This window comes from Leptodactylus fuscus, chromosome 6 (genome assembly GCF_031893055.1).
Source record: "Leptodactylus fuscus isolate aLepFus1 chromosome 6, aLepFus1.hap2, whole genome shotgun sequence".
Taxonomy (NCBI): domain Eukaryota; kingdom Metazoa; phylum Chordata; class Amphibia; order Anura; family Leptodactylidae; genus Leptodactylus; species Leptodactylus fuscus.
The window spans coordinates 94,143,718-94,170,537 of NC_134270.1; the positions used below are offsets into that span (position 1 = coordinate 94,143,718).

The window sequence follows — 26,820 nt, forward strand, 5'->3', positions numbered from 1 at the left end:
AGAGTAAAAAATATGGTGTCCTGAGTAAGTCGGCACCTGAAAATCTATGAAGATTCTTGGCCTTTCTAAACAGCTGATCTAAAATAGATATAGGTATAAAGCCACAATTTTTAACAACATGGATCAACCCTTTAAATTCACTAATGAAAGACTGAATGAATGACAAAGTACCTGATTTTTAGTAAGTGAGGGGTCCCACAGTCCTACATCATCCCATGACGTGTTTTTCACATAAAAGTCGTTGGGTTCAAATTGCTTAAATTCCTGTACGGCATAAGAGAAAAAAAAAAAAAAAAAAAAAAAACCAGTGTCATACTTTTATTAAAGAGGAAAAACCTTAAACACATATATAGAACATTTGCAAAAATCATTTGGAACAAGACCAACGTGGTTAGTTTTTATTATTTATTTTTATAAAAAAAAAAAAAACAAAACACAAAAACACACCACTATGTAACATTACTTTTCTCAAGTGATTCAAAACATAAATTTGCCATATGAGCTTTGAATCTTCAGTTTACTCTCAAAAAAGTATTTGCTTTTCCTTCCTCAAATTAAGACACATCTCTACCTTTAGCACAAGGTGGGAACTTGTTTTTTTCTGACAAATCAAACTACATTTAAGTTCTTTATAAATCGTTAGTACTGCACTGACTATGCAGTGAAGGAAATTTACTATAGACATATATATCCCTCTCTAGCTTTCATTAAGGGCCCCACCATGGCCAAATGTAAACCTTATTCCCCACAAGAAAAGTCACATACTGCTATTCATGGGGCTATAATGCATGGCTGTTAATACATGGGTAGGTCAAAGTACTGACTCCTTCATAAATGTACGTAAAACAGTGTTATTCAGCTAACCCTTTATCCGTTGTCCATCATGAGCCCGGGATGCACGGAACCAGTGGACTTGAACCGGTAAGGCAAAGCTTGTAACAAGAAAAACTTCAATCTTTATTCGTCAATTCTTTATAAAACACTCTTCATGTTCACAGGGAAATATAGTGCAGACAGGGTGTGTACCACCTGCTACGCGTTTCGGAACGAAGTTCCTTCCTCAAGGCACCAAGGTTCCGAAATGCATATATTTTATAAAGAACTGACGAATAAAGATTGAAGTTTTTATTTATCCATCGCCTGGTAAATGCTGCATTTCAGTCTTTCTTTCATAAATGTCTGACACCCATGGTGACACAGAAGCAGTGAAGCACCTATGATTCCTATGAAAGCTAGTGATGCAAAAAAATAAAGAATGCAAACTACGCATCTAATTATACTATATTGATAATTGTATATTTTTTAAAATTATTTTGCCAAGAGTTGATTTTGCCTTTACTCCATTCAAACCAGGCCCCTCCCCCCCCCCCCCAAACTACAGCTCCACAGCCCCGCATTTTATTATACACTATGACACTCACATCTACATGGTCTTTGCAGTACTCCAAACCAATATCACCCAAGATCTTCTTTACAGTTTTCCTGGCTTTTCGTAAACTGCCTAGATTATTTACCGGAAGCTGGAACATTATTACTGCCTGCAAAAAAAGAAAGGTGTTATGTTTATTACAACAAACAAACAAAATACAGAAGTGATACAATATGGGTAATGTCACCAGTAATAACATTTCTAGGAGTCCATCTTTCACATCATCTACTCTAGGAAGTATTCACCCATAATAGAAATGCTAGAGATATTCATTCCATTTACCGTATATACTTGCGTATAAGCCGAGTTTTTCAGCACAGTTTCAGCCACAATAGTAATGTATAGAAAGAAAATAAAAATTTATGCCACAGACAGTAACGCCACGACATATGCCAAACCTACTACTATTCTATAGCCTGACTCCATAAATAGCTGACAGCTATTGTCAAAAACAGCTCCACTAATCCACCAATTTCAGAAAAAGCAACTGAATTCTTAAATATACAGTGAACTCTGCATACTAGATAGATATCAATAACTGTATAAGGCCCGGCTCACATCTCTGCATGGGTTGCCAGCCGGGAAGTTTGCTTGGGGACCTACAAAACAGAAACCTAATCTGCAAAAAAAAAAAAAAAAAAAAAGGCGGTTACCTAAGGAAACCCTCAGACCCCATAGACATATATAATGGCGTCTGTGTGGTTTCTGCATGAAAATCCGGAGAGAAATGTGGTGCTTGCAGGACTTTTCTCTGCATTTTTCATGTGAAGGGGGGAACAGAATGGACCAAATACAGATATGAACTAGGCCTAATTAGTAAAAATAATTTTTTTCCTGTATTTTTTTAAAAAAATTTCCTGACTCCACAGCCCTGCTTGTAATTATGATAAAGACTTGGGATATATTCACAAGACTGTCAATTCCTAGAAACATGGTCAGTGTATACACTGAGTGAGCAGAAAATAACATGATTGATAGCTTTACTATATAAGGCTGTTCACACAGCGGATTTTGGTCTGGAATTCGGCACGGATTCCGCGTCAAATTCCAGATTAAAATACCGCCTCCCACTGAATTCAATGGGAGCCGGGCATTTTGTTTTTCCGCGAATGGATTTGTTGCGTACTCACAAAAAAAAGAGAAGGGACGTGCTTCATCTTCCATGGCGCATCACCTCTGAATTAGGCACATTCATTTGGGCCTAATCTGGAGCGGAATTCCACGACTGGATGCCGATGCACTGCACCGGCATCCAGTCACGGATAGCTTCACTCTCTGTTCAAGATAACTGAACCCAACTGCAGATGTAGTGGGTCACCCAAGCCACAGGGAGCTTGAGAGCTAGGCTACAGTTAGGGACAGTTATATAGAGCAGAGAGTGAAGTCCTAGCAGGAGAAAAACGCTCCTAAGGATCCTTTTAAGCTAAATTTGAAGAATAAAACAATTTCACAAAAAAATGGAACTGCAATGCAGAAGTAGAAAGGAATATTTGGAAAGTGTAGGAACCGCCCCAACAAAGTACTGCCATCAATCTGATACAGCCAATCCTGCTGACAGGCTCCCTTTAAGAACAGCTTAATAGGGCAAACAATTGTTTTTTTATTATTTTTTTTGGTAGTGTACGGAATGAAGGTTTTCATGGCTCCATTCATGGTCATGAACATATGCTGTAAACATTTAATCGTTTCGTCTCTAGTCAGTACAAATATAGGAGCATTAAGATTTTAGAACCATCACTATTTCTGCATATGACAACAGTCCTATACAATACAATGGCACATCCAAAATGTAAAGATCACCAACTGAAGTTCCTAACTGGCGCTTACTGTAACCATGGGAACCACACTGCAGGCTAGATTCTGACAGCATCGACACAGCCCTACACCTAAATAAACGCAGATTCCTTCACCTGCACAGCTTGAGATATCTACTGTCTACCAACCAAATTCAGGCTGTGATCCTGTACAAATGGAAATGAAAAGAACTGACAATACAATATTTTATTACACTGACCTAGGCAGCTCACTATGGGGAGAGCTATTTACTAGCATTGGACTTAAACACCACTTCAGCCATTCACCAGGAAGTAAAGGATCGATGTGACTTCTACAAGCTTGTAGTCTGATCAGATAGATTTTCTTCACAGATTCCCAAGTCAACCCTTGCTGTAGGCTAAGGTCCCGCGTTGCAGAAACGCAGACTTTTTTGTTGCAGATTTTGGGCCAAAGCCAGGAGTGGGTTGAGGAAAAAGGAGAAGTATAAAAACTTCCTATATTGCCCATTCCTTTTGTAGCCACTCTTGGCTTTGGCTCAAAAAACTACAACATCTGCAACAACAACAAAAAAAGCTGCGTTTCGGCAATGTGGGGCCTCAGCCGTAGGGGCAATCCTGCTGCCCAGACAACACGCACTTGATCGTACGAACAAAGCCAGGCCGTGACTAAACTTCATGATCGGCACATGGATGACATCCGTGGAGTCACATTCACTGATGTCCATGAGCACAGGCCACATACTAGACAGGAATAGGATTTATTTACGGCTTAGACCAACACCTCAACCCAGCAAAGATCAGCTTAAGGGTGTGGGCAGTTACTGTACTATACAGTGTATGGAGACTGAAGCAGATGGTTCCATGAATAGTGCCTGGGCACTGCCACTGGAGCTGAGCTGTAATGTACTTGGGTCATGGCAGAGCCTGCTGAAGCACCTATCTGCATATGTGGTGACCATAGGTGAAAACAGATGTTCTGCCAGACAAGCCTCAGGTGAAACAAGCTGTTCACTTTCATACAATTGAGAAGTTCCTTCACTTTGCAGCAAGATTGCAGTTTGACACGAATGTTGTGTAGTGGCACAGTGAAAATAGGTCTACAACCACGTTATCTAGGAGATTTTGTTGGCGGTAGACTTCCTTTAACAAAAGGCATATGCTGTATCTTTATACAACCCATCTTAAAAGTGATTCTATTAAATAATGTTCCCTCTTACAAAAAACAAAACAAAAACCACACACACTTACACTTTCCTCCAGCATTTCCCTATTCTAATTATCCATAAGGGAGGCCCTTCAGACTCCCTAATGCATAAGAGTGAGGTTTGCCAGGTAGCAGCTCAAATATGTTGGGGTCTGCTTAGCAACTAATGCTACTAATGTCCATGGCCTACTGGAGTGTACTCTGTAGCAAATCCTATTGGCAGGAGCACATATAGTTTCCAGTAACTGCCTCTGTTGCTCCTGGTACCAGAGGAAGGAAGGCTGCCACCAATAAGGCCAACTTGTAAAACAGACAAGGGAATCTATCACCTCCCCCAATTATACTCAACTATCAACACTATATTACAGAGCAGATCACAGGGATAAATAATATACCTAGTATGTACGTCACTTTTGAAAATTTGGAGAAAAATAACTCAAATGTTATGCAAATGAAAGAGTTAGTGCACTGGGGTCGGTGTTCAGCTCCCTGAAACATTGCTCTTAACACTCAAACCTCTACCAACTTCTGCCAGTGCCACCCCCTCCTTGCAGTAGGAGTTGATTCTCCCGCTGCTATGACATCTATCATACCAAAGCAGCAAGAACAGTGCACCCAGGCTTAAGTCCCGCCTCCAGTGCACCAACCACCTCAACTGCTTAAGACTTCAAACTTGTTATTCCACAAATCTACAAAAGGAACATAACAGTTATATTATTTATCAGTGTAATGTGCTCTGTAATGCAGTGGTGACAGTTGAATAAGCTTGGGGGAGGTGATAGACTCCATTTAATAAGAAAATAGCAGACAATACATCTATGGTAACAACTTTATCCCCAGGTGATAGTGGTGTCTGGAAAGCACCTTGGTATTTCCAGATAAAAATAAATACAAAAAATGTAGATGAGTGAACAGCAAGTGCTCCACCATAGTACAGTAAATGACTATTCCCCAAAAAAGGAATCTGAAGAAAAACTCTGGTACTACCAATCAAATCTCGCCTGTTCATTTCAATGTAGTTTACATTCTTTATATTACATGCAGAAAGTCAACTGTTCTGAAGGCACAGAGAGATAGGAGGGTGTAGCAGACACGTCCCACAAGGCCATACTGTGCAGAAGTGTCTCAATAACAGACCTACTTGGATTTGACCTAATGATTCAGAAAGAATTGTCCAGGGCTGTGGTGTTGGTAAGTCAAATTACCAATTCAGACATAGGATGTACTCTTTAGTAGTGGCGTCATGCGCCACTTCCTCATGACGTGCTGTAGTGCACTAGTTTGGGCCACATTTTGGACCTATTCACACGTCTGCATTTCACTTGTGTGCAGTTTGCATATATGTATTTATTTTAATGCAGATTCAAATTTTCAGTATTTTTCACAGACCGTAGGACAGTAAAAACAATGGAAACGTCTTTTTTCACCGATGCATCACAACGATGAAAGTATGAAACCATGGAAGAGAACATTATGACAGACTACATCAGTTTTTCACAGAACCACAGATAGTGTAGTAGCCTATACACTGAGTTTTTGATCTGGCTTTTGTCAGATCTCTGGAAGCAATTTGAAAACTAAAAGTTTATTCACTCCTGGATTTACCTTCAGAACTGTATAAGTAAACCTGAAGAAAAAGGTCAAAAACTGATCAAAACAGCATATATTATGTAGATCTTTATGTTAGCAGCACAGGCAGGGCTTATCTTCTCTTAAAATCAATGCTGGGATGCATCAATACCTTCCCATTTGTAGCAATGACATGTGCAGCCTGCAGTTGTGCTCCGTTTGCATCCTTTGATCAGGGGCCTGCTTTGTCTGCTTTCATCACTGGCTGTAGTGTTTAATATTTAGGGTGTAACTAAACTTTGTTAACTTTATTTTCTGTGAGTATTTGTGTCATTAATAAATTTAATATAGCTACATTTTGGATAATTTCTGCGAAGTCCTTCATTTTGTTTTGTTTTTTTACTCTTTCCTTTGTTTCTATACTTAGAGCTGTTCTTACCTTTCACTGAATGTTACTATGTACAGTCCTTCAATATGTAGAGAAAATGAGGAGGGGGGGGGGGGGGGGTCACTTCAACCTGTTATATCTCAGACATTATAAAGTGTACAAACTATCATTTCCAGAGATATCACTGGTTGAAAAACAGTCAGGATTGGGATTTTTATATCATATTATACAGTTGCATATCCCAATCCAGACTGCGTTTTCAATCAGTGATATCTCTGGATTGTCACAGCCTGGCTGACTGGTCTAAAGATTAATGTATTTCAATAAAATATATAACTTTTATTATTTGCCACTTAGGCTAAAAACGTCTATGTGAAGAGAGTGATATCTCTGGAAATCATTTAGATTGCACATGAAAGAAGAAAATCTCTTTCATATGAAAAATCAAGTTTATATGGCTTATAACGTCCGAGATATAACTATGTGAAGCGACCAGGCCCCCTTATTTTCCCTGCATTATACACAGCAACATCAGTGCAAGTGAATATATAAAACTAATGTATCAAGGCAAAATGCCTCAAGCCATTTGCCTCTTTTCTCGCTTATCCCTGGCTAAAGTGACATTCACTCTGCTGATTCCATGTAGGGCAAGACAGTGGAAGCTCAAAGGTGACATTACAGAGCACATCAGAGGTCTGTCAGGAGGAGATCGGCAGAAGTGGCAGGAACTGAGCCAGAGGAGACAGACACTGCTGCAGACAACTGAGTTTTATCCCACTCCAAGTGCTTTAATTACATCAATACAAGTCAGGACTTCTCTGTGAGATCCTATAGGATTCTGTTGAGTACTACAAAATGCTTTAAAATAACTCATTTACAGAAGTGATTTTAGGAGGCATCACATACATTTAATGGGGTTTTTTTTATATAAAAAAAAGTTGTCCATAGACTAGTATAAAATGAGATATTAAACAAGTTCAGCTTAGTTCACACGCAATTTCACATGTGCATATTCCATTGTGGCCGCGACGGGATGCCGATGCAGTGCAAATGAATGGGCCTAGTCCGGAGCGTGCTGCCGCCACGGCTGAATCAGCCACAGATTCCGCCTGAAGAAAGGGCAGCTCGTTTCTTTTTTCCGCTAGCAGTCTCCATAGACTACCATTGTGAGGGGGCGGATTATGACGTGGATTCTGCACCAAAATCCGCCCCCTCTTGCCCCATGTGACTGGGGCCTTAAAAATCTTTCACCAATTCTATTGACTCCAGCACAGTTGGAATTTTCTCCCTAGCCCTCAAAGTTCATGAGCAACAAGCACAGTTAGTTTTGATGCACTGATAGATGTACTACTGAAGCACTGTAAAGTCAAAAGGGCAGTGTCAGATACAGTTTGGGGGCAGGGGTGGGGTTGGCGCACGCGATTCAGAGCTCCAAAGTGTCAAAGCTAAAAAGAACTGCCTGGCCTGCTCCTATCTGCCAGTACATCGTCTAAATAGCACATCAGGCACCAAAACTAACAACACTGATTGCTCACGAACAATGGGGGGGCTAGAGAAAAAAAAAAATACTACAACTGTGCTGGAATCAATGGAGCTGCACCTATTAACCCTTTAACTGCCAGGAATAATTTGCACTTCTGGGAGCCAGAGCAATTTTCACAGCTTTGACATGAAACCAAACAAAAAGCCATATGCACCAAATCGCCTAAAAATAAGTTCCACGTGTGCAGAGTTCATTCAAATCACTATGGCGTACACCTGCATACACACACGTTCATAAAAAAAAAAAAAAAAAAGTATCATCCTATAAAATGTAGGGATTACACACCGTGAAAAGCAAGTGAACCTCTAAACCTGTATACATTTCTTGACAGCAGACGACCTGAAAATTATGTGTCTCAATGGGTTATCAACAGCCACATCCACCTTCATGTAATTTTGTGATCTTTTTGGGGGAAAAAAATGCCCTAAAACATACATTTGCATTTAAAACTTCTATTAAAGCATACATTCACACAAATAATCCATATAAGGGCTCGTTCACATCTGCGCCCGGTCTCCGTTCTGCAGGTTTCCGTTTCCTGCACAAAACAGAGGCAGGAGACTGAAACCTGCAGGACTCTCTCACCCATTCATTTGAATGGGTTTGAAAGATGTCCGCCCGTGAGCAGCGGTGAGTGTTTTATGCTCTCCGCCGCGAAACCGTTTTTTTTTTTGTTTTTTTTTTAAATAGGACACAGAGTCGGACATGCAGTACTCTGTCCGATTTAAAAAAAAAAAAAAAAGTTTTGCAGCAGAGAACATAAAAGCTTTCAGTCTTCTAGTCTTCTGCATGCAGAAGACGGAGAGCTGAGAACGGAGTGCCGAACGCTAGTGTGAACCTAGCGTAAGGTAATAAATCAAAGTGTACACAACCAATTTGTGCCTGCATAAGAATATAATATTTTCTATCCCACTAGAAAAAGTGTAGAAAGGTATATGGTCATCTCTAGTGATAATCGTTATATTAGCATGTAATGGATATCGCTAGAGGTGTATTTTACCGTGTAATAATCAAGTATGAACAGGACAAGGATTGGGTCAAATGTAAACTTTATTGATTACTTTGTGTATGTGCTGTTTAAGAGATTGATGCAACTCTCTTGGAGACCTGGACAATGCTAAAAGTCTGAGGCACAGCAGCAATAAACTTCCTGGTTATGTTCAGAGGGGTATTACATAAGAATACCGCTGTGGTTAGGCTCAGAGGGACATTACATCTATGTGACAATCAAATAGCAAAAATTTAGCATTTTCTGATTGATAAGAGAGGGGATAACATTGACAGATGTCTATGCTACCTCTCTCCCTGAAGTCACATACAGGTTATGCACAGACTATTTATCAATATCTCTGCAGCCTGCTCCTCTCCCCTCATTCAGCAGCTCTTAAAATGCTGCCAACGGTGGTAAGAGGGAGACACACTTTAGAGGCCCATATCTCTAAATTTGTTAGGGCTACGAAGAGGAGCTTGGATTAATTTTAAAGAAAATAGCAACCTTTAAAATGATTCCAAGATTATCAGGATAGCCCTTACAGATTCGGAGCAATCTCCTGTTAAAAACACTGTTGGAAATTGACATCTGCAGTGGGATCTCAATATGAATGGCGTTTTCACTAGCGACTTGCTCAGACTCTGTAAAGACTATCATGATTATATCATTTTAAAGAGGAAATTCTCAACTTTAAAAAAACGAATCCAAACTCATCATATTCCTAATTAATCCTGAGATATCGGCATTGGTAGCAAGGGCGTATTAGATATGTCCTCTGCTACAAAAGTGCCACCCTGAGAGGACATATACATACATGGGTGGCAGGGAAAGGGTTCAAGAAAAACAAAACAAAAACGTATTTGTCATCTTCAATTGTAAAATCTTGGCCTGTCATCAGTAAATGGAAAGATTAACTGTTTAACTTCAGAAAATGAAATGCCTCACTCTCTGACTCAGTAAATTATGAAGTCCGATTGTATGAGCATCTTGAGCCTCAGGAACACATGGGAAGTGACTGCAAAAGATTAGTTGCTGTAAACATGCTGGTGCATAACTAGCTGAGATCTAGAACAGTACCAGAGTGAATGAATTTTAAAACAAACCAAAGTATTCAGTGCAAAGTGATATGCACTACGGCTTTTACATCAACAGCATGTCAATCTTTGCAACCTGCAAAAATGTGTCCTAGCGTGCTACAGCAGCTTCTAGCGATACAGTGTTGGATTGCACTTGAAATTGCTTCAGGATTTAGGCTAAGCCCTCACGTTGTGGAAACGCAGCCTTTTTTGTTGCAGATTTTGTTGTGTTTTAAGCTAAACTCAAGAATGGCTTCAAAAGGAATGGTAAATATTTAGGAAGTTCTTAGGGTATGTTCACACGGCGGAAAATGGTTTCCGCTGTGCAAGCTTCTGCGCATCTATCCCGCTCCTGATTAGGCCCGATGAATGGGCCTAAACAGGAGTGTGTCTTGAGCCACGACCCAATCAGCAGCAGAATACTCAGCGGGTTAGGGCATCTTGCTTCTTTTTTCCACTACTAGCTAGCAGGAAAAAAAAAAAAAAAAAAGAGAGTGGCTCCCGTTGAAGTCAATGGGAGCCATTTTTGCTGGTGGATTCCGCATCAAAATCCGCTGGCAAAAAACTCTGTGTTAACATAGCTTTATACTTCTCCCTTCTGCTCAATCCACTCCTGGCTTTGGCTCAAAAAAAAAAAAAATTAAAAAAATTAAACATACAAAAATCTACGTTTTCGTAACATGGGGCCTCAGGTTTAGATAAGTTTATCAAGACTAGAGTATCAGATTCTAGACTAAAGGGCCTGGACTGGCCTTTGATCAGTCAAGACATCCCTGTGGCAGAATGGAAATCTACACCAATTAGAAATGGGAATAGATTTCTATTAACTCGTAGCACGTTTGGTGCAAGAAAAGGCCTTGCTCCAAATAGGCGCCATATTATCAGATTTCTTGCGTAAAGGGAATGATTAATTTCCCCATCTTTAACAACTTTCAGAATTCAACATTTTCCATGCAACAATGGAAAGATTATTTTATAGCCCATCTGCATGAAGGAAAAGTTTCCATGGAGTAATAAATAGGCTGCACAATAGGCTTAAATTCCACAATATTTATTATTTGCATAGGTTCTGGATGAAAAAGCTACAGGTGAGGTTGGGTTCATACCAGTGTTGGCTCTTTTTAAGGGGATTCCGTTCCACACTCCGCATTTTTCGCCCTTTTAAGGCAGAAACCAAGCGGAATGGAAAACCCTTTTGAACTTTAAATAAGCTGGAGGCAGTTGAAAATAAAATTTAAAAAACCCAAAGGGCTTGAATGTCGCTACCTGTAATTTCACCAGTACAGATGAGCGAGTAGGTATTCGATCGAGTAGGTATTTGAAATATTTGTATTCGATCGAATACTACTGGCTATTCGTAGTAATATTCGATTCAGAACCAGCGTTGATTGGCCAAATGCTATACAGTGTATAGCATTCGGCAAATTAACGCTGGTTCTGCAGCAGGCTCGTCCTTGCTAGTCAGGAGAGCTGGCAGCTTGCGGTTACGAGCGAGCTTACTTTTTCTCACAGGAATGAATTGACCAGCATTGATTGGCCAGTGTACAGCATTCGGCCAATCAACGCTGGTTCTGCCAGAGGCTCATCTGTGATGAGGCGGAGTCTAAGATCAGACCACAGCAGTCTCCATTGTGGTCCGATTTTAGACTCCGCCTCCTCACAGACTAGCCTCCGGCAGGACCAGCGTTGATTGGCCGAATGCTGTACACTGGCCAATCAATGCTGGTCTATTCATTCCTATGAGAAAAAGTCAGCTCCCTCGTAACATCAAGCTGTCAGCTCTCCTGACTAGCAAGGACGAGCCTGCGGCAGAACCAGCGTTGATTTGCCACAGGCTTGTCCTTGCTAGTCAAGAGAGCTGGCAGCTTGATGTTATGAGGGAGCTGACTTTTTATCAGCGCAACTGCAAGCGCTGTGCAGTTAAAGCACACTGACCCCATAGACTATAATGGGGTCCGTGCGCTTTACCTGCACAGCGCGCCTCCTAAACACTCTCCTCCTGCTATTCGTGGACTTGGTGACCCTCCTTAGTCGAATAGTGGTTTCCCCTGAAACTAGCATTTTTTTCCCATAGACTATAATGGGATTCGATATTCAATCGAGTAGTCGAATATTGAAGCTGTACTCAAAACATATCGAATATTTCACTATTCACTCATCCTCTAGACACCAGTCATTTTCCTTAGGCCGCTGATTGGCCTCAGCAGTCACGTGACCACTGAAGCCAATCAACAGCTTCAGCACAACACCGGAAGAGACCCTTGAAAGCAAATGAATTTTCACTCTTTCACAAAAAACTAGGGTAACCCCTGCTCCTAGCCATTATAAACTGTAGAAACTTCCTTCTGCTGTCATAAGAGGAGACTCATCTTTCATGACACTGGTTGAAAATAGTTGAGATATTCGTATGCAGACACTCCTAAACCCAACTTGTAATTTCAACCAATGAAAGGTAGAACTGCAATCTCCTCTTTGAGATATAACTGTTTGAAATTATCACCCTTTTCCCTGCTTTACTCATGTAAACCCAAGCACTACACACCATGAGAGGCAGGGTACAGCCCCCCAACAGAGAAGTAAGGAAAAGAAAGAAATGCAGGAAGTCATAGAATGGTGCCCAAATGAATATAGTACATTATAAGATTTATTAATGGCACCAATAATGCCAGAAAATCAAAGTTGTTCAAAAGTTTAGAAACGCTTTAACCACCTCCGGACCGCCCATAGACTATGTACGTCCGGGAAGTGCTTGCCTTGTTCTGACAGGACGTGTCGGTACGTCCAATCAGAACACAGCTATTGCACGAGACCATGCAAATGCTGAAGCTGGGAGCCAGTTGTATACACAGCTATGGGCGCCGCCATGATGCAGCCACCCTCGGACCCGGCGGTCACGTGATCCACCGGGATCAGTGTCTTGCAAGAGCTGCTGGGTCCTACAGATTAGCTCTGTATACTGTGTATACAACATGCAGGAGGCTGTATTCCTCCTGCAACTGGGGCTAAATGTACCAGCCCTAGTGGAAATCAGCCTCCCTAACAAAGAAAAAAAAGTGATCATATGTCCCCAAAGGTCTCTTATGACCTTATGGGGACACCATCTGGGAAAAAAAATAAATAAAAATAAAAAAAAGTTATTTATATATATATATATATATATATATATATATATATATATATATATTATATATACACATACATATATTTTATTATAAATGCGCCAATAAAATGCCATTATTAAAGGTTATAGCCCCACCCCGACACCATATAAAATAAAAATTACCATAATGGAGAGGAAAAACTATTTTATAAAGTTTTTCAGAGGCACGGTGTGTTATTAAATTAAAAAAAGAAAAGTGAAAACCAGACACAATTTCCCTCATATAATTTTTTTTTTTTTTTTTTTTTTTTTTTTTTTTTTTTTTTTTTTTAAAACAAATTCAGAAATAAAAGCAACATAAAAATAAAGCCCTATGTGTCCCCGAAAAAAGACACGGAAATTAATTGAATGAGACGTATGAGAAAAATGTTAGAGCCCTCTATACCGCAGATACAAAAACCGAAAAGGTGTCTGATCATTGACCACAAATTGGCCTGGTACTGAAGTGGTTAATGTCCAAAAAATAAGCTTTATTTGTATTAAAGTGGGGAAACTCCTAGATCCCGCATCTCCATGCGTAACACCTCCCATACTAGGTTATCATATACTATGCACAAGAAGTCCAAAAATAAGTGTTATTGGTCAACAACAAACTACAGAGGTTTATCAATGCAATCTGTGGTACCTGGTTATTACTTTACTTGCAGAGTTCATGGACAAGGAGTTGTGAGCTTAGACATGGTTAAATAAGTTATATCAAAGAATTGCTTTAGTCTGAAAACCAGCACTACTGACCATGGATTTGTTCACACTGGTTTAAAGCAGGGTGTATAGACAGGACCCCCACCTATGTTATTTATATATCTACCATAACATTTGTTTTGTCACTGATCAATACTACTTAAAGGGCTTGTCCTTACTTCCTCCGGGGTTTTTTTTTGTTTTTTTATGTTGAGCCTGGAGGTAATGGCATGGTTCGTGATCAGAACCAGCAGTCAGCCCTGAGGGTTACTCAGTCTCCTCCCTCCTCTCCCAGCTACTTATTCTATGGGGACTGGCTTTACACCCACACAAAGCAAGTTGGATACATTTTAGGTCAAACTAGATGTGCCACATTTACATCTAGTCATAATACAAAAAAGCCAAAAAACATTTGTGATTGCAGGAGCCTTGATTTACTTTACGATTAACAGAAAGAAATCCCAGCAAAGTGAAGCAGAAAAACTTGACAAGATCCCGCATTTAACATAAAGCTATATAACAGATAGGGTCTGGGTCTTTAAAAGGGAATTCCAAGATTAGTTATGAAATCAAATTTATCATAACTTTGGAAGATCTAAAGAAGAGATGAAAATAACCTCCTGTCCACTACCAAAGATCATATATTCTAAACAAAGACTCCTGCCATATAAGTTACTTCCTGCCATGTAACTCAAGGTGGAAATACCCTATAAAGCCTCTATGTCACAGTAAGTACAGTAACCAGTATGTGCCAGAGCACCATCTATGTGATTTGATTTACGTACAGATAAAAGCTACTAACTTCAGTGTACAAAAAAAATGTATTAAAAGTTGCCTGTATAAATGAAAAGGGTTGTTCAGCGGTTTTGGAAATTAAAGTTAACACTGGTTATCCAGGCTTACAGACAGATGACATATCCTAAGGATAGATCATGTAGTATGGAGAGCTGTGGACTCTTCACATTATATAGCAGCTGGGTCTGTTTTTACTGGGCAGTCCCTTTCACTTGAATGTGGCCAAGCTGCTCACTGGCCATGTGACAAATGAATGACATCACAACAAGGCCTGAGAAGCAGAAGTAGCGCTGAAGGTGTGCCGCTGTCGCTTCAGATAGCTGATTAGATTAATATTGGAAGCCAAAAATAAATTTCAGATAAAACTTTTGTTGTGTTTGGTGGACTTCCTTTTCTTTTCAGTACAAACGCATTACATTAACTATTATGTTAAAAATAGATCAGTTGCTTTATTAAAATGTTAGATAAACCGTAATAGCATGATCTAAATGCATTCTACTACACTTTGGTCCTATTTCAGACCCACTCTTGCAGAGTGAGGAAGTGATGCTTCCTCAACTACATCAGTGACATGACGAATGTGGGCTAGCTACCTGGCTTAGTTCTGTAGTTGAGGGCAGGCCCTTCTCAGTTACGAATGAATGACTAAGAAGGGGGCAGGCGTACCTATCCAACAGAACCAGAAGGCCAGCACCCATTAAGGACACCACTAAGAGGAGAGGGAAGCACCTACCTATGTTGGAATGACAGGAACGAGCAGAAGTAATACTGTGAGAAGAGGTCTGAAATAAGGACCTAAGTGCAGACGTCAAAGCCAATTTCAATTTGTAAAAGCATTTTATATTGCCAGACAACCACTTTATCTAAACCTGTCCTTGCACTTTAGGCTAAGACCCCACGTCGCAGAAACTCAGCTTTTTTTTTAGCCAAAGCCAGGAGTGGATTGAGCAGAAAGTAGAAGTATAAGAACTTCCTTCATATTTTCCATTCCTTCTGTAACCTTTCTTGGCTTTGGCTCAAAATACCGCAGCAAAATCTGCCAAAAAAAAAAAAAAAAAAAAATTAAAAAAAAAATAAATCTGTGTTTCTGCAATGTGGAGCCTTCACCTTAGATAGTTTATAGTTTATATATCCGAATGATAGCCATTAACTCCATCTCCTCACCAAACTATCCACAACTAAGCATTCTCATGTCTATTCAATGGGAAGAGGGGAATGAGCCAAAGTGAAATCCTGATCCCAAATACCAGAACCTGTTGTGGGATGGCGGTACTGGTGACTTCTATACACATTGGATGGTCAGCAACCCTGCTGCAGCATATCTGGATGACAATAGTTCAATAAGCACGCATTCCATAAAAGTATGAATAAACTATAACATTCTGACACAAACATATAGATGCCAGTATAGAGACAAGCAATAATGCTGGAACACTGATCACTGCATTAGAAGTATTGGCAAGGCTTATTAAAACTGACAATATCACCAGGAATTATTTGATAAAGCGGTGCACTTGACATTTTATTCTGTGGGGAGGAGTTTACAGGTATTTATCAGTCCAGCACTGTAACATTCTCCAAGAATACCCCAATACTGATAGCACGCCAAAAATACAGAAATCCTAAAGTGTTACAGCAAGTACCAAAGAGTTTCAGATATTGGGCTGTGGAATTTTACAGTCCTGATTTAGACAAAACACAAGCATTTTGCATTATTACAATTTGGCCCTATTTACAACTGTTTTGTAGGCTCTGCCAAAAAAAAGAAAAAAAAGGGGGTCTCCTTTGCCAATCCAGATACATTTGATAGAACAGTAAAGTGCTGCATACAGTGCCATTTTTTCCTGGCAAAAACAAAAACACATTGACAGAACCTGACAGACTCCATTAAATGTCAGGTCCAGCAACGCACTGCTTTTTCAGTTATAAAAAGTTAGCCAAAAGTATAACAAGCAGATTCATTCTTCAGAAATTGGTTGGAACACACAGAGCAATAAATAAATAAAATGTTGCATTAGACCCCAAGGGTCACAACACCCAACATCCGAAATAGAGCGGCAGAGTGACCACAGCAAACCAAAGTCCATTAACATACACCTAGGAACCACAACAAAGGATTATACTAACTGTTACGTGTGTAAAGTGTTGTGACTTCAGTATGACAGACTCATAATGTAGTTTTCAGCTGCATGTGAGACATGTAAACTCCTCTAGGCTCCCTGATATCATGGGTACAGGTGTTGCAGCAAGTCTTTGCACAGCACTGCAGTATATGGTAGTGTTATCTCAGTAGCAGTAATCCTAAGAAAAACACAGGGAAGCTCAATATAATAACAAACCTTTTTCTTCCTAAAAAAAAAAAAATTAGATCAAGAAGGTAAAACGAGTGTGCCAATGACAAAAACGCAGGGTGTCTTCACACAATGTAAGGTGACGGAGGATAACATCCATGCATCTGGTGTCCAATGAGTCCTCCTGGAATAGCAAAGTACAGAGAGTGTCAATACTTGTGCACTGATCTGTGTTACACTTTGTTGTCAGCATACAGGAGCATCAGCTGCTAGGAAGACACTATAGTGGAGCACTATATACCAACCAGAGGCAGAGGACTGGGGGAAGCCGCTCTGACTCACTCCTCTCTGCAGTCTCAGATGCTGCTGCCTTGTAGGAGGCGCTGTGCTGCAGTTCCTGCTTCATCCTCCCCTCCCCCACACTCCAGAGCCTTACCCAGCGCACAGAATGCGCCCCCTACAGGACTGTGGGAGTCATGGCTCCGGGCTGCGGTGCATGTTGGGTGGAGGCACAGGCTGTGTGATATTTTTTCCAATCCACCCCCTCCCGGTTGCTGAAAGGCAGAGCACGACTGTCCGTGCAGAAGAGACAATGCCCAGGCGGCAGAGGTGACAGCCCCGTGTGCCCCGAGATGTCTTTGTTCCATACAGTACGGACAGTATAGGAAGTGAGGAGGAGAGCATGGCTACAGGCAGGGATCGCGCCTTTTTACAGCAGACAGACTGGAGGGGGGGCACTTATGTATCCGCCCCCAGCATTAACCCCTTCGTCGCACACAGCCGCATTGCTTATACACGTTAACCCCAGGTGTTAACCCATTCAGCGCCACCGCGATATATCACACGTGTGCGCGACAATTTACAAGACAACAACGTGACATGATTACAGCAATCAGATCCCACAGTACCTGGCAGGCCTGGAGCCCATACAGTATACACCCCCTCGTCATCCATAGCACTGTATGAGATATGCCCCCTATAGATGCTGGCAGGAGCAGAGTAATGTAACACAGTACCATAGTCTATACAGGGCGCTCTGAGGTAATTACAAAGTGCACTGTTCCTCATAGTTCAGAGGTAATATCCATGTACAAACGTGACCATGAAGTAAATGGGACAGTAGGTTCTAGCCCGCTTTATACATGGTATGAGGGTACCTACCCCTATAGAAATAAGCGGTGGGGACAGTGTATATACAGTGCCCCTCTATAGCGGCAAGCATATATGTGAGATGAGGTGGAGGCCCCTGATGTCCTGTCTGAGGTGAATGTGCACATACAGCCCCGTCCACCGCTTCCTAGATGTGCACAGCTCCCCGATAGCGGGTCGCCGCTCCCCTTCCTTCCCACGGGGGGCCCTCACGTACCTTTACTTCTTGGGGTGTCAGGGTCCGGGCTCCCCCTCACCGGCCGGCAGGGAGGGGGTTGTAGAGGTCCAGGGCCGGCGGCGGGAGATGATGGTGATGATGAGGAGGAGGATGAGGCGGGAGCCGGCGGCCGGGTTCCTCCTCCAGACAATACACGGCGGCTCCGATCCTGCCCTGGCCAAAATGGCGTCCGAGAAAGATCGGATGTGGCGTCAGCGGCTCATTAGCATGTGGGGGGACTCATTGTCCGGGTAGGGGGTGAACGGAGCCCGGGAAAACACAAACCTTTCCGGCCTGGCGGAGCGGGGGCTCTCGGGGTGACGGCTATGTCTGTCCAGGCGCAGGTAGGAAGACGTCTTTGTCCTGGTAACAGAGCGGGAGAACAGCGACAGCAACTGCACACTGTCTCCAATAGGGGGCGCCTCACTGACGGAGGGATACGAAGAGACGGGAATAAAAATCACGGCGGGGATGTTCAGAGTGTTGTGTTTTTTCCTCTGCTCTGTTGCATATCCTTCCGCGGCCGGCACTTCATGCTGGAGTTGGTCACATGGTGCCGGGTGCTCAGTGCTGCAGCCATGCGGCCAGGGTGGGGATGACAGGCGCAGGGCCCCCGTCTCAGTACTCTTTCCAGCATGCTGCTCACACAATGGTCGTCACAATTACTACTTGGGGCTCTGAGGCTGGCTCCCATGCTGCCCACTAGGCCTCTTTGTTTGACAGGGGCCACTGGAAGTATAAAGTCACCAATGACAGTACAACCTCAATAACATTGAGTAGAGTTTTCAGCCAGCTAGATTATGGCCAAGGCTTAGGCCTAGTCACCCATTTACTGTACTGAAACCTGGAGAACCATTGGTTATATTATGTTATTTGTGAAGATGCTGCAGCTCTTCATGGGTTCTATGGGTTATATCTGTCATCATCTTGGAAATGATTTAGAAGATATTGGGTGCCAGAAGACTTGCAATTTCAATTAAATAAAAAAAAATAAAAATGGTTCTTGAGTGTCCTTGTTTCTCATCATAGAGAAAGCCTGCATTCTGGAGGAACAGCTATAACCATAGCCTGCCATCTTAAGATAATGCCCCAAAGGCTTGATACATATACAAGGCTGCAATACCAAAAATGACCATGGACAAGCGTGGTATTCTCTATGGTCAGTGCTTTACTATGGGTGGGGGATACCAGCTGTGACCCAATTTCTTTGCTGTAAGTTGCATGGTGGACACTTCATCATCTAAAGTCATAAAAGGGACCTTACAGACTTTGGATATTGTCTCCATGTCGCCAGATGCCAGCACTGAGGATGATATCATTGAAGTCGTCATCTACTTTCTTTACTTGTGTCATCAGTTCAGGAAAGTTCTAATGGAGAGTGGGGAGAGATTCCTTGTAAGATTATTCCTAATGACACTGTATGGTGTAATATCTTGACGCTGTGGTGCCGTGTACGCACTGTATAGCAGCACTATTCATTGCACAGCACTATTTATAGAGACACTAGAGCAGGACATTAACAAGTAGTTTATGAGTTATGACAAATATTAAAAACCTATTGAGATGCAGAAAATATTTATTTAGGATCTGCATTATATAGGTTTGATTTCAAATAACTTAGTTGCATTGTTTTAATGTAACCTACTTATATTGCATATAAATATTTTACCATATTTGTCATCATGGTTTTTTTTACTGCTTACAAGCAAAGTTGCAGTCTGTTCTCCAAGAAAATGACTTCAGACCTCCTGTGATCTTCAGAAAGCTTTCAGCTTCCTACATAAGATCAGAAGGGAAATTCAAAAGTGGCAAATCTGACCCATTACATATTTAGCAACATTTTGCAGCACGCCAGGTTTCAGTGAATATGCTCCAAAATAAAACTCTGCATTCGCTTAATAAAATAAATAATAATAATTTTATTTATATAGCGCCAACATATTCCATAGCACTGTACACATCAAAGGACACATGAACGGATAGTATGAGACATTACAATGTGACAAAGAAATAAACTTAGCAAACAATAGGAGTGAGAGTCCTGCTCACAAGCGCTTACATTATATGAGGAGGTAGGGGGACACAAGAGGTCAGAGGGCTTGTTTGGTCCAATGGTCCAGCCATCTTTTAATAGAAATGGTTATGTAACTGAAGCTGTATGAGCCCGTCACCAGCTGGTATCTGTGAATAAACAGATACTAAGTGCAAGGAGTGCAGTGTAACTTCTAGATGGAGAGGACAGGATCTGAGGAACAGAGGAGGAACCATTAAAAATAGTTATCCATTTGCCTGTTTTCTGCATTTGACACATTTATAAATGTGCACTTTTCTTTTTATCCCAGCCCTTTGTGCTACCATAGGCTATAGAATTGTTTAATACATTTTTTTTGTATAAGTTTATGATTTTCAAACTCTCCGTTTGGTGTCTTTGAATGTGAACCTGCTTTATGCATAGAAGGAAGCTCTGTCCTGGTCACAAAGCTGCACGTCTTTAGGTACAGCACAATGCCACTGAAACAAAAAGATATGTAACTATAATATATTTATATGTGCCACAGGGACGGGAGTATTTACTAGACATAAAATGGAGGGAAAGAAGCAGTAACTGTACAGTAGTCATGTGGTATGACTGATATTTAACATCTGCCATGACTCAAATGTCAACTGTATGGAAAATTGTATAATAAAGTTATTTTAACCTATTATGGAAAGTGCTTGAGCCTCCAGATATAGGAAAAAATTAAACATAATATGTTGTCATTGCTCTTACAGTGCCTCCATGTACAATGAAACCTACCCAGAAGACTTTTAGAAAATCCCCTCTTTTGAAGGGACTGTCCACTTTCAACTAAATAGTATTACGGGCATAATGAAAAGCTAATTTTTATTCTCTTTTTTTCAATTCCTTATGGTTTTCTACATCTCTGCTCTTATTCATTGCTTACTTCCAGTGAATAAAAATCAGTCCATGGTCATGTGATACACTGTCCATGGTCATGTGATGACACACAGATTAAGAGCTCGTTAACAGACTGTTGTCTTATTACTGTGCTGTGACTATAACGATCTGTGTCCATCACATGACCATGGACTGATTTTTATCCAACGGAAGTAAACAAGCAGAGATCTAGAAAACTCTGAGGAACTGATACAGAGCGTATATTGGAAAATTGTAGAAATTTTTCATTATGCAAACAATAGATATTTTCTGAAACTGGACCACCCATGTAAAAATCAATTATTTTTTTCTCTGACCAATTTTCATCCCATTGTACACTTTGGAAGATACCTCTCTATCAGCAGACCACCCCCTTATCCAACAAAAATATACTCTTTTAGTACATTTTTCAGTGAGAACCCCTTTGAAAAAACTACATTTAAGGCGAGGTTCACACTTGCGTTGTGTGAACAATTGGGAATCCCATCCCCCGTTCTGCTTGAAAAATGCAGATAGAAACCCGGTGGACCCTATTATAACCACTCTTTAAGCAGATTAGGTTTCCGTTTTTCGGGTCATTCTTGGGGCATACCCAGGTGGGCTTTAAAGTTCATATTTTGGTCTATGAAATGCAAGAAGTATAGTTAAGTTTAGCAGTGATGTGGTAAAATGGAAATGAGAGCCATGTTGGGTCTAAGGAATGAGAGCGTAGTCATGCTGAGGATCAGGAAAGAGGAAAGCCATGCTGGTGATGAATATTTTGAGCGGTGCCATGCTGGGAAGCAAGAATGATGGGGCCTTTTAGTGGTAAGTCACCACAGGATTCAGAAAGGCTGCCCCCCATGGTTATGTGTGTGGGCTGGTGTGTCTTATGCATATTAGTTTTGCATAATATACTGATGTGATAGCAAGCATAAAATACATTATTTGGGTTTCTGTGCAAATTGGGTGAATTGGCTGATATTAGTTTTAATGTGATTTGAAATTTGTTCATAAATATTTTTGTTCTCTTAGTCAATCCCGTACTTCACTTCCTGCTATTGGCTAGGACAAGAATCAAAAGAAAATCGGGGAACACGGTGGATTAGTGGTTAGCACTTCAGACTTGCAACGCTGGAGTCCTGGGCTTGAACCCCACCAGGAACAACATCTGCAAGGAGTTTGTATGTTCTCCCTGTGTTTGCGTGTCTTTCCTCCCATTCTACAAAGACATACTGCTAGAAAAAAAAAGTACATTGTGAGCCCTATATGGGGCTCACAATCTACATAAAAAAAAAAGAATCAAAAGAAAATCCTAAGTAGCTGTTTGGGAGGTACAGTATGGAGCTGGGTCTTCTGGTCACCCACCTGCATGGAAGTATTTTCAGACATTTACCTGCTCTAGACTCCCTTATCTGTTTTATTTCTATCATTCTTACGTACTCGTAAGTTTCTCCCCTGTGGCCTAGTACTCAAGAGAAACACACAGAGTTAAGAATACCCAAGTCACAGCCATAATCATACAGAAAGTATCATCATGTGTCTATAATGTTATTGTTTGTTGGTTGTTGGCATTGAGACTACTGGACCCATGAAAAACAATAAAATTGTAACTCCTATATGAAATGTGATTGCTGGTGCACTACAGTTTTTCACCTATAAATTCAACAAATTACATTTCCAAATGTACAATCAGCCGTTGTTTTTATCATATTGTGATAAAATAATATGCACATATCTATAGAGAACTGACTCAGATTTATCTGTGTGTTTACATAGAGAGATAACAGACACCTTTATCAGCAAACTGCAATTTAGCTGAAGGCAGAGCTGTAGATAACAATGATAGTGAGTGATGTCACTTGTCCTGCTTATCACACAGGTCCAGTGCTATGGAAATGCTGTGTAAGCAATGGGAGGAATAATTTCACATAGTAGGAAAACAAAGCAGCATTGCTAAAGAAATATATGTAGGAAAACTCTTCATTTTACATAAGCTAACAGTACAGATAGGATCCATGAGATGGGAATACTCCTTTAACCCCTTCCCGACATGCGCTGTAATAGTACGGCGCATGTCGGGTCTGTAACTATGGCGACCGCCCGGGAGCCGGGCAGCCGCCATAGCCGCCAGGTGTCTACTGCTTTAAGCAGTAGACAACCGGCTCTAATGCCTCCGATCGGTCCCCGGCGCATGGGCACCGCCATTTTGGCCGGGATCGCCGGCTCCTGGAGCATGCTCCAGGTCTGACGTCCCGTTGCCATGACAGCCGGGAGCCTTGTACTGGTCTATGCAGCCTGCAAAAGAAAGGATGCTTTTTTGCAATGCATTGCAATGCATTAGCATTGTAATGCATTGCATTAGTGATCAGACCCCCTGGGGTTCAACACCCCTAGGGGGTCTAATAAATGCAAAAAAATAAATAAAAAAAAAGTTAAAAAAAATATAAAAAAATATCAACCCCCTTTCCCTAGAACACATATAAAAGTAGTTAAAAACTGTGAAACATATACATGTTAGGTATCCCCGCGTACGAAATCGCCTGCTGTACAAATCTATAAAAATATTTTTCCTGTTCGGTAAACGCCGTAGCGGGAAAAATAGTCAAAAGTGCCAAACCGCCGTTTTTTCACTGTTTTGATTCTGATAAAAATTTGAATAAAAAGTGATCAAAGCAATAACATTTCCCGAAAATGGTAGAACTAAAAAGTACACCCGGCCCCGCAAAAAAAGACGCCCTATGCATCCCCGTACACTTACGTATAAAAAAGTTATGGCCGTCGGAATATGGCGAGTTTTAGAAAAAAAAAATTTTAACACAGTTTTGGAATTTTTTTTAGGGGTCAAAATGTAAATAAAACCATATAAATTTGGTATCCCTGGAACCGTACCGAAACACAGAATATAGGGGACATGTCATTTTGGCTGCACAGTGAACGCCGTAAAACCAAAGCCCGTAAGAAAGTCGCAGAAATGCATTTTTTCTTCAAATCCACCCCATTCTGAATTTTTTTCCTGCTTCCCAGTACATTATATAGAATAATTAATGGTAGCATCATGAAGAAAAATTTGTCCCGCAAAAATTAAGACCTCATATGGCTCTGGGAGTGGAGAAATAAAAAAGTTATGGAGTTTAGAAGGAGGGGAGTCAAAAACGAAAATCAAAAAATGCCATCGGCGGGAAGGGGTTAAAGGGACTATAAAGGCACTATGGGTTCCAAGTCCAAGTTGAGTATCCTTCCCTGTCAGGGTGAATTTCTAGGAAACCGAATGTTACATTTCGTACTATTCTAAAATACAAAAGGTTCAGGATGACATCAATAGCATCTGTGGTGTACAACCTCGTTCCCAGTTGCGATTTATTTTATTTATTTATTTATTTATTTATGCATACTACTATATTGCCATCTGAGTCATCTGAGATACTTGAGGGTGGTGATATTTATGTGGGGCTCAGTTGTTAATTTTCAGTTTAGGGTAATCCCTTTTGGTCTCTTCCAAGCTCCTCAAGCCTTTACAGAAATTATGCAGGGGCAGATCCTGCTGGTTTGGGAAATGATTCAAAAATCTTTGGATCAGACATTCCTCTTTTTCCCATCAGGCTTGGCAGGCTGTTTCTTGGTGGACGGTTTGGTCAAACTTGGAGTGGGTGGTTCCCTGGGAAGGATGTGTTTTTATTGATCACAGATGCTAGTCCCTGGAGCTGGGTGTCTTTTGGGGCTTCATTGCTTATGCAGGAGTCCTGGGATCCATCTTTTTGCAGGGAATCACAGAACTTCAGAGAGCTGAAGGCAGAGGTGAAATTAGATCTTGCCAGGTCCCACGGAGTCTCCACCTGTGTCAGACTTCAAGAAAGCCACTTCAAGCTCCTCTCACAGTGGTACCGTGCCCCTTCGTGGTTACCGTATTTTACGGACTATAAGGCGCACTGGACTATAAGCCGCATTGCCCATGAGCGCCTTATAGTCCGTCTCGGTTCATATATAAGGCGCACCAGACTATAAGCCGCAGTCCGGTGCGCATTATATCTTATTGAAAGCGGCGGCAGGCAGACTTTGCCAGCGGCCGCTTAACCCCCCGCGTGCCAGCCGCTTCTATTGGAAGCGCTCGGCAGGCGAGGAGGGACTCTATCAGCAAAATCATGCTGATAGAGCCCAACCGTTTTAAAATAAAAGCCTGAAACAGAATGTGAAACTTACCGAGCGGTGCAGGGTGGGCGGGCATTCAGGCCTCCTCTGCCTCCGATGTTCCGTCCTCCTCCGGCGCTCGCAAGCTGATAATGGCCAGGGCACATGCGCAGTAGAAGCATTATGATATTGCGCATGCGCCCCAGCCATTATCAGCGAGCGCCGGAGGAGAAGGACGGAACATCGGAGGCAGAGGAGGCCTGAATGCCCGCCCGCCCGCCCTGCACCGCTGGGTAAGTTTCACATTCTGTTTCAGGCCGGCGTGACAGCAGGGCTGCCGGACACTTCCTATTCATTTCTATGGGAGCCGGCATGCGAGCGCTCCTCATAGAAATGAATGGACTGCTTTTTTCCATTCATTTCTATAGGGAGCGCTCGCATGCCTGCTCCCATAGAAATGAATAGGAAGTGTCCGGCAGCCCTGCTGTAACGCCGGCGTGTACGGCTGTGATACACGCCGGCGTTCCATAGTGTGGATGCACCCTTACGGTGCCTTTTATGTATGTATGGAAGCGGCACGCAGTCTTTGCCGCCGCTTCCATCCATATATAAGCCGCACCGGACTATAAGCCGCACTTACGATTTCTGAGGAAATCGTAGGTTTTTATGTGCGCCTTATAGTCCGGAAAATACGGTACACTTTCATGGCCTGTTGGATTCTGACCTATGTTGGAGGTGCAACTCAGCTAGAGGGACTCTTCTACACATCTGGTGGTCGTGCCCGGCCATCAAACAGTACTGGTCGGCTGTGGAATCGAAAATTCGATCGCTTGGTTTTGACACTTACAAATCCCTCGACTATGGAAATCAACCCAAGTACCTATATTTGCCCATTAGATTGCTAAATCAAATCAAATCAAATTGCAAGATTCAAAGACATGCTGAGCCGTGCCAGGAGATGTCACGCTGCTTTTCGAAAGATTTGGTCCCCTTGGATGGAGAACCGATGACCCATGCCTAGTGGTCTAACTGGTCATGATTGCCCCTCCACAGCAGCTTCAACTTAATTCCGCTATTTTCCCTCCCTCTACCCCTCTTCTCCTTTCCCATCTTTCTTTTCTTCTTCTTTTCTCTGTTCCCCTTTTCCTCCTCCCTCCAACCCCTGTTGGTCTTTTGTTTGTTGTTCTTGTTACATGTTTTTCATAAAAAAGAAAATTTTTGTAAATGCTTATTGATCGGATTGCTTTGTTTGTGATCTTATGACTCTGCTTTCTGGGTTCCAGGCGCAAACTGCGCCTCTGCCTGCTCCCCCCAGATTATATTTTGTATGATGTGTCTTATTTCTGCTTTTGTTCAATAAACTTTGAATTAAAAAAGATCTTCAGAGAGCTGAAGGTATTCCTATTGGCCCTAAACCAAGCTCTTTGGGTAGTAAAGAGCAGAAATGTAAAGACAATTTCATAGTTGTAGCATATATGAAAAGGCAAGTAGACATGAGGTTCCCCGG

The 26,820-nt window shown here is 41.6% G+C and overlaps 1 protein-coding gene across 2 annotated transcripts in view; it reads right to left on the reverse strand.

The window, feature by feature from the left end:
- ADNP (activity dependent neuroprotector homeobox) overlaps window positions 1–18,795 on the reverse strand; it is a 36,147-nt gene extending 17,352 nt beyond the window's left edge. Inside the window, exons 1-4 of one of the 2 annotated variants that reach the window (XM_075276816.1) lie at window positions 18,269–18,795; window positions 16,951–17,086; window positions 1,422–1,538; window positions 172–264 (exon numbers count right to left, since the gene is read on the reverse strand). In XM_075276816.1, coding sequence (XP_075132917.1) covers window positions 172–264; window positions 1,422–1,529 — 201 coding nt within the window. In that variant the 5' untranslated portion in view covers window positions 1,530–1,538; window positions 16,951–17,086; window positions 18,269–18,795. The remainder of the gene's footprint in view (window positions 1–171; window positions 265–1,421; window positions 1,539–16,950; window positions 17,087–18,268) is intronic. The other variant, XM_075276817.1, reaches the window with a different exon arrangement.
- Between the last annotated feature and the right edge of the window lie 8,025 nt (window positions 18,796–26,820).